Source organism: Corvus brachyrhynchos, unplaced genomic scaffold (assembly GCF_000691975.1).
Source record: "Corvus brachyrhynchos isolate BGI_N302 unplaced genomic scaffold, ASM69197v1 scaffold61, whole genome shotgun sequence".
NCBI lineage: Eukaryota > Metazoa > Chordata > Aves > Passeriformes > Corvidae > Corvus > Corvus brachyrhynchos.
Genome location: NW_008236478.1, coordinates 7579517 through 7588316, shown reverse-complemented (window position 1 = coordinate 7588316; position 8800 = coordinate 7579517). Strand labels below are relative to the sequence as shown.

General features: G+C 50.6%; 1 protein-coding gene across 1 annotated transcript; it reads right to left on the bottom strand.

Annotated features, from left to right (window-relative positions):
- Positions 1-916: 916 nt before the first annotated feature.
- Positions 917-7728, bottom strand: FGF8 (fibroblast growth factor 8). The gene is made up of 4 exons (XM_008643949.2): positions 7723-7728; positions 6917-7097; positions 2580-2686; positions 917-1577 (listed from the first exon to the last, which is right to left on the bottom strand). The coding sequence occupies exons 1-4, from the start codon at positions 7726-7728 to the stop codon at positions 1290-1292; spliced, it is 582 nt and encodes a 193-aa protein (XP_008642171.1). The 3' UTR covers positions 917-1289.
- Between the last annotated feature and the right edge of the window lie 1072 nt (positions 7729-8800).

Here is an 8800-nt window from a genome sequence, read left to right as displayed (position 1 = left end):
CATGTGCAGAGCAGGGCTGGCTGAGGATGTTCACTCAAGAGATTTAATGTTTCCTTTGGGGTTGGGGTTTTTTTTCTTCTAAATAGAAAATTGGGCTTCTGTCAACACAGAAATTTTGAAAGAAACCCCCTCCTTTCCTAGGGGGACAAGGATGGCAGCATTTCTTATCAAAGAGGAAACCTGGAAGAGACAGTTGGCAATGGAAGCACCAACTATTATGACATGATACTGAATATTACCACAAAACAGCCTGGAATGGCTCCACAATAATTTGTAAACTTTGTTTAATTTTATGGATGAAAACTTGCATCTGATAAAAAAATATAGACAGAAAAAAAATATCAATTTTTGGTGAGAAGTTCACATTTTCCACGTGGGGAAAAAAATAATACCAGTTACCAGCCTGCTCCACAGCAGCTGTACCTTAGTACTTTAAAACAAACCAAATGCCAAAGATGCTCCCGTGGGTAAGAGGTACCAAGTCAGTTCAGGACTTTCTCTGGGGAATCCATCACCCCTGTCCTCTCCTGAGTAAAAAAGTAAGTTGAGAGTTGTGAAGCCAGCAGTGTTCTCAGAAGGATGCAAGCGACTTCCAGCAACCCCTTGCTCAGCCAAAGAAGTAGGCACATCCAAGGAAAGAAAGCACCCAGTGGTCCTCACCCCCAGGCGTCACAGTCAGCTCCCACAGGCAGTGCCCCCACATCACTCAGGCTGCAAAAACCACCTAGGGAATCTCCAACCACCTCCAAAATAAACCCCCTCCCCTTAGTTGTTTTCCAGCCTCTCCATCTTCTCCAGCAAGCATAGCATTAGTTCAGTTCATTTAAGTAGCACATCGCTTCCAGATTTGGATTTCCATGGTTTTTTTGCTTGTTTGTTTTAAACATGATTTTTTAACTCCTTTACCCCTAGAGCTACAAAAAAAAAAAAAAAAAAAAAAAAAAAAAATTACAAAATAAAGCGCAACCCCGAACAGACTAGAACATTTCTAAGTGAAGGGCTCTTCTCCCTTCACCAGTCTTTGAATGTTTCATTACTTTTAAAGCTGGAGTACAAAAATAGAGCCTCTCTCATTTTTTTCCTCTTTTTTTTTTTTTTGGTAAAAATCAAACACCCCCCACAAAAGTATCAACAACTAGAGCAGGTAATTTTTTTTTATCCTCCCCCTCCCATTTTTTTTTCTCTGTTTTGTTTAATACCCATAAGGGAAGGTCTCTACATATAGTCCACCAAGCTCAGAGGAACATCCTCCAGGAGAGATGCAGGCAGATGGGGCAGGGGCAGGCACATCAAGGGCCCGCTCTGGAGCTGGAGTTTCTAGTCCTTTTACTTCTCCGGTTGAAGGGGTAGTTGAGGAACTCAAAGCGTCTGTGGGGCTCGGTGGTCTGGTGGCCCTTGGGAAGCCTCTTCATGAAATGCACCTCGCGCTGGTGCTGCCGGGTCTTGGAGCCCTTGCGCGGGCGGCCCTTGCGGGTGAAGGCCATGTACCAGCCCTCGTACTTGGCGTTCTGCAGCGCTGTGTAGTTGTTCTCCAGCACAATCTCCGTGAACACGCAGTCCTTGCCTTTGCCGTTGCTCTGAGAAGGGGACAGGAGCAGAGATTTAAGCAACAGGCACTTGCTCAGAGGGCTGCTTCTCACTGCCCCACACTGGACTGACTGATGTGGCAACAGGGTTGCAGTGCTTGCGGGCAACCAAAGGCTCACTGCTCCCACAGGTCAGAATTGCCCAAAATCTGCTTTTCCTCAACAAGCCGCAGGGAGCAGGCATTGTGACACAAACACTGCTCATTGCTGCTTACATACCAGTGCAGCTGGTCCTAGCCTTAACTTCCACCACATCCATAAGGGAACTTTTGCCTCCACCTGGGCCTGGGTATAACCATAAGCAAACTCTCCGTCCCAGTTCACCCACACATCCTGTCCCCCTGGCGTCTTTAATATAGGAGGGGCATCGAGGAGCATTGGGTGGTAGGAGAAGTGACGTGAGGTCAGTGGTGCTGGTGCCCACTGATGCAGGTGGTGGGAGGAGCACGGGGTAGCCAGGAACTGAGCTCTCCCCATTATGGGCAGCAGCAGGACTAGAGAGGGACCCACACGGGGCAGCCCCCAGAAAGCAGCTGCCATGGAAAATCCTTGCAGATAATCACTGTTCTGGAGGGATTTTGCACATCCATTCCCCCCCCCCCGCCATGGGAAGGGGCATCGAGGCTCAGAAGCTGCATGACAAATCAGCGGGTGGTGGGGTCTGGCCTTGGGGCCAGCCCCATGGAGCATCTTAACATTCCTGGCATTTGTACCATGTAATCGTGGAGAATAGACCAGCAATCCGCCTATTTGTTCGGAGAGATAGAAGGAATGTGCCCCACACGGCACCCTCCCACCTCTCTTGCTCCCCCTCAGGCTGCAGGATGGCTTGTCCCCCTGCCCTCAAAAAGGCAGTGCTGGCTGAGCCCCAGGACCCCCATCTCACCTCCCCACCACACAGGTAGCTCTGTATCAGGTCAGAGCTCCTCTCCTGGCAGTCCCTGCTCCGTGTCCCCAGCAGCTCCCTGCCTTGCCCATACCCTTGCACCCTACCTTGCCAATCAGCTTCCCCTTCTTGTTCATGCAGATGTAGAAACCTGTGGCTGCCCCCTTGATACGCACGCGGCTTCCAAAGGTGTCTGTCTCCACGATGAGCTTGGCTGGGGAGAGCAACGGAGGGCAGAGAGGGAGGGAGGTCAGAGGGGCTGTGGGATAGAGCCAGCCCAGGTATGGAGACCCCAGCAATGAACCCTGGTGCTGAGCACTGCAGGCACATGAGCTCATGCAACTGAGCCAGAGAGAGCCCTAAAATCAGCACATGAGGTTAAGATACAGCTTTGTCCCTCCCTTAATCTGCCCCTATGTCCCTGCATGACCTTGGACATGATCCTTTGCCACCGTGAGCTGTGCTGGGTGGGGAATAGCTCTGTTTTACCCCACTCCACGGGGCTCAGTGGTTCAGGTGCCACAGAGGTGTCCCAGATGGAGTCAGGGCAGCGAGCAGGGCTTGTGCTGGAGGTCTGGGTGTGTCTGTGGGCAAGAACCAGGCAGGCACCTTCTGGAAGCGCACAGCATGCTGCCAGCTGTCCCCAGCCCAGGGGACACTGCTCCATGTCCCTCTGCCAGGCCAGGGCTGCAGGAGGAGTAGTGACTTTGCAGCTGGCAGGGGAGGCGTGAAGGGTAACAGCCACCCTTTTAATGCCTTTCACCTTTGCACAAGTCGAGAGGGCGTATTGATTTGGTCTCAGTTTTTTAATGGAGGCATCGATCGACTTCCGAAGGAGCTATGCAAATCACTGGGTCGATGGGCCACCTATAAATAGAACTGTCACCTTCCCTCCCTGCCTTCACCCTGGGAACCCAAGCCCCAAAGCCCATCCATCCCCAGGGAAGGGGGAGGATGGGGACAGGACATCCTTCTTCCCAGTCCTGCAGCTGCTGTCCCCAGAGCAAGCCTCGATGGGGATGGTGGCTACCTGTTTGCACCTCAAAAGGTCTGTGCTATGCCAAGCACCAAAGAATTCCCCACGGTGCTGAAAAGCCAGCTGTGACTGCCCCATCAGCTCTTGTCCAGCATCAGCCCATAGTACCACAAGTGCTATCAGAAAAGGCAATTAGAGTACAGGCCACAAAGATTCCAAGCTGACACTCTTAATATGGGTTTAAGTCTGTTGATGCCCGATTTATCCCCTCTGATCTCTGCACAAGGGCCGCTCAGTTCATCAGGACTGTGGTTCACTGCAGCTTGCACATCTCTAGCCCAGCATGCTCAGCCTCCAGCAAGCCCCAGTGAGGGCAGTGCTGTGGCTCTGGAGTGGGAGGCTTGGCAGGAGGATGCTTTGAATGGCAGAAGGAGGCTGCGGGTACACACACACAAGCTAAAACGAGCCTAAATCACACTCTGGGTGAGGGGCAAATGTCCCCTCTGTCTCTGCAATGCCTCAATCCTGTTCCCTGTTATGATGGATGCTGCTCAGGTCAATGGCACCAAGGGTGGGGACAGCAAGCAGGCAGTGCTGGCAGCCACTGAGTTGACCAATGGAAAGATCATCCCCAAATTTGCTGGGGCTGACTGATTTGGTGCTGTCAGGCAGGCCAAGCTTGATGTGCATGCAGGCACCCCCTCCCGTCAGCATCACCCTGCAGCATCTCTTGTCCCCAAGCTACCGTGCACTCACATCCCCCTACTCCTAGGCAGGCACAGATTGAACTCAGAGACAGGAAATTTGGGAAGAGCCGACTCCAGGCTGTGCTGATCAATGCCCAGAGCCTGACAAGCACCTAGCATCCCCAAAATCACCCACGGGAGCGATGGCACTCTGCAAACAAAGCACTGAGACAGTGACCCCCTATTTATCTATATTGGGGAAAGGGGGAATTGATCTTGGAGGCAGTAAAAGGTTTGAGGAGAATTGATTTTTCTCTCTGAGCGATAGAAAGAGCTGGGAGGGAGGGAGGGATGAAGAGGGAGAGAGGGAGGGAGTGGGAGGCCTTGGCCTCAGTGAGCACAAAACCCTGCTTTAAAGATGCACATTGCTTCTCTTTTGGACTTTTCCCTTTTTTTTTTTCTTTTTCCCCAAAGGGCAGCTGTGATTTACAGCCACCAGACGGGTTTGCTGCCCTGCACGAGCCCAGCCCATGTGTCGCTCCGGCCCCCTCATCCACAGAGGATAAAGACAACCTGGCCCCAGGGACTTGCACCCCTAGACCCTTGTAGGCAACTCGTGAACCTTGCAAACTCCAGCCCCAGCCAGCAGAAAACCCTGGGCATAGATAAAAACCAGCAAGTGGGCAGAGAGCTGTGCTGGTGTCCCCAGCCACTCGTGGGGCTGAGTTCAAGCTGCAGCTGGCAGTGGTTTTCTTGGTGGCAGGCACAGCCTGGGAGGGACAAGCTGGGCTGCAGCTTCCCTTAGAATTAAGGCCGCCCACCTTCCCTTAGAATTAAAAAAAGTCAATCAAATATTGACAATTAAGATAAATAACTGAAAACGCCAGACTTGATGTTAAGTCGGCTGTAAAAATGTCAGCGTGGGGAAAGGGGTCATCTGCAAAAATAAATCAACCCCTTTTACACACCCACCCCCAAAAATGAGACAGAAAAAAAAAAAAGGCAGAAGGAACGGCTTGGGGAAGGGGGGATCCAGGCTGCAAAAGTGGATTTCTAGATAACATTTGGGGGGAGTCCTTTTTTTTTTTCCTCCCTCTTTTGGGGAGGGGGCGAGGCTTAACATTTTCAACTCCATTCTTTCATTTAAGTGACAGATTTATCCCAGTAAAATTATGTTTCATGCTCAAACTTTGAAGGGAAAGTGGCTACGTAAATGCTGAAAAAATGCAGCGAGACACACTTGATCCCCCAACTGGACTGCGAAGAGGAGAAAGTATTCAGGAAATGTTAAAAAAGGTGAAAGTAAGAAGCGTTTTAATAGTTCTTCCAGACATGGGGGCCTCCCTAGAGATTCATACAGAACAATCCTGAACCTCTATTTTAACATTTACAGACTTGCAACTCTTTTAAAACTTTACATCTGAAAAACTGCTTGTTCTCTTTCTGGTTTAGATCAGTCTTCATTTTCCTCCTTAGCTCTTCAAATGCTTAACCTTTCTTTATTACATTTTAATAGAGTTTTTCAAGCCACCACCAGTCCCCTCCTTCTGGCCTTATTTAAACCTGGTTGTTATTTAAATATGCACTAACTGTTTTTTAAAATCCAGGCGTTAGAGGTCTAAAACAAGATGGGATTTTCTTTTTTTGCTTGGGAAATTAGCTACTGCCCTTTGAAGCTAGATCTGCTCCAGTATGGGAATAATTCATTTGCAAGATTAATTCTGGATGTATGGAATATCACATGGAACCTGCACTGTGCTTACACTGATAATGTCCAGGGTGAAATTTTCAGCCAAAGTAAAATGAAGAAAAAGCCCCCAAAACCCAGAAAGGTAAAGAAAAAAATTGCTCCTACTAATCTACCCAAGCAAGGTAGGGAAATTGCAGCTAATACCAAAGAACAAGAGTTGCAATCCCTGTGCACAACACACAGGAACGCAGGTGCTTCCCTGCCCCGGGTGCAGGATCAGGCCTCCCGCAGCCGGCCCCGTGGCGCTGCCAGGGCTCGCTGGCCCCACTGACCCCTGCGCCACGTTTGACCATCCCAGCGTGGCAGTAGCTCACACCACCAAAGTATTTGGGCTTCAAGAGTCCCCAGCGGAGAGACCGGTCCCCCTGCCCTAGAGAAGGTGGGGGTTTTGGGGAGAGGGTGCCAGGACGATGCAGAGGGGCTGTGGCAGAGCACAGGCTCTCACGCTTGCAGAGTCCCTGCTTTGTCTCTAGAGACACCGCAGCATCTTCACCTGCAGCTGACTGCCTCGCTGACCCTCTGCTCGGGATTTGTGAGGAGAAGAAAGGGATGGGACTATATCAGGAAAATGCCACTTTAGACAGTCCTAGTTCAGGGAAGGCTTCCAAAGCAGTCATTCCCCCTTTCTCCTCCCTGCCTCTTCTTTTTCAAATTTACTTTCTGTTTCTGTTTCAGAAGGAAGTCTCAGGGATTCCCATCCCTCTAAAGAGCTGGGATGAAATGACTGCTGATGCTCAGGATGCCACAGCCCCGAGCCCTCTGAGTCAGGTGCAAACCAAGAATTAAAAGGAAAGAAGCAGAGCCTATCCTTCAAGAACTGGTCCCCTCCCTTGGCACAGGGAACCCGCCCTCACCTTGAATCACACAGCTGCTGATTACTGACCCCTATGTTCTCCTTTTACAAGCCCCCACAAGCTGAACGATTTTAACGATTTCTGGCTAACAAACAGGACGGAAATCATCAATCGCCACTATGGGCTGCAAACACCTCCCCAGGTCCCCCCCTCGCCTGCCCACATCGTGTGTCCTTACCGTGCACATCCCCATCCTCTGCCATCGCATTGATTTTCTTGTTGTCCAAGATCTGCACATGTTTCCCGCTGGTCCGGCTGTACAGCTGGTAGGTACGGACAAGCCGCCGGCTGAGCTGATCTGTCACCAGGCTCTGCTCCCTCACATGCTGTGTAAAATTAGGTGGGGACTGAACAGTTACCTTTAGGAAATTAAAAAATATACAACACACCATTATAATCTCTACTCCTCAGCGGGGTAAATGGGCTTTACGGGGAGGCCAGGAGCCAGGACCGCGGCGGTGCCTCCTGTGCCACCAAAATCTTTCCAGGAGAAGGAGCACTAAGCTCTGGGACACAGTGATCAGAGCCCTATACAGAGCTCTAGACATGCCCGAAGCAGAGGGGCAGGTGGCTCGGGACTACAACAGTGCTTGGTGAGCCCAGAAGCCCCTCCAGGGCTCAGGGGGTCCTAACTGGCGCTGGGGTACCTTGAGATGGGCGTCAAGGCTGGGAGGTGGAAGGGGTCGAGGCGAGACATGCAGGATGGCACTGTGTTGCCCTCTCAAGGGGCTGATGCTTTCATCCCACACCTCTTTCACCTCTGCAGGAACATACTACTACTCCAGCTGCCCCAGGCACATATCCCAGCAGTTTCAACAGCTGCCTGTCCTCTGGGTCTCAGGCTCTTTATTTGCTCCCAAATATCCCACTCAATAAGCTCTTCCAACACAAAGTCCACAGAGATGGTAGAGCTGTGAGGTATAAGAATTACAAGAAAACCATACCCCAGCCCAGGTATTTAGTGGTATAACAACCTGAGGATACCAACATGCTACCCATGCAATCACAGTCCTCATCCCCAGTCAGTGCCAGCACGGGGTCTTCCCCAGCCCACCAACCCGTTAGTCCCAGAGCCGCAGCTGAGCCCATCCTCTCCAGACCCCACACTGCTGCTCCTGGGCTTTAAATGATTTTCATGAGCAGCCAAACCTGCTCCCCCCTCAGCCCCGGCTCACAAGCTGGCACAGAAGTCTTTTTCCCCCCTCGTCTCAAATCCCTCTTTTAAGTCTGGAAAGTTTCGCTGCTCCCTGACATTTATAAAGATGTATTCTGAGCAAATGTTAGGAGATCGCTCCTTTCAACATCAGAAGGCTGGGACTACCCCCCACCACCCCCACGTCAAATGGGAAGATTTCCTCCTGTCTTAAACAACAACAGAAAACCACAATAAAAGCAAAAGCCGCTGCTCTCTCAAAGCCAGCTTTATAGAGATATCTCCCCTTGACAATGTCATCTCTCTCCCTCTGCTTCTGCCTGTGCATGTGTGTTTCCTATAGACGGGTTTTGGATAATACAGCAGGATTCTCTCCCCAGCTCTGATGAGGGTACCATGTGGAGGAGAGGTCATTAGCCATGCTGCTATTTGGTCTCCATCTCATACTCCAAAATATTACAGCTATGTTTTTATACAACTGCACACTCCCAGTGCTCCATTCCCTTCACTATTCAGCTGGAAATTCCATTTTTTCCCCCCAAGCTTCCAGGAAAATAACAATAATAAAAAAAGTAGCTTAAAGGGCATTTTAAACAAAGCTTCTGCACCTGTGATCTCAGGGGGAAGGGGGGGCTTCACCCCGGTTTGGAGGCGCACCGCTCCCAGCGACGCGTGCCTGCTGGTATGCGGGTGTTGCACAAGCTCTGCCCGGGACGTTTAATCTATTCGTGTCACTTCTGCCTCTGCCGATACAAACCAGCTATGCTAAAGTCTGACACTTTTAAGCTGAATCAAAACCTGCGCTTTTTACTAAGGCTTTTGCAGGGTTTCTTTTCCTCTTTTTAATTCTGCTTTACTTTTTTGGATGAAGCCATATAGGAGGGGAAAAAAACGGAGGAGAAGGATGGG

Coding starts and splice junctions, on each gene's coding strand:
- FGF8 (XM_008643949.2), bottom strand. Junction 2,687..6,916: donor AGAGGATGGGGATGTGCACG/GTAAGGACACAC, acceptor TGCTCTCCCCAG/CCAAGCTCATCGTGGAGACA. Junction 1,578..2,579: donor AGGGGAAGCTGATTGGCAAG/GTAGGGTGCAAG, acceptor TCCCCTTCTCAG/AGCAACGGCAAAGGCAAGGA.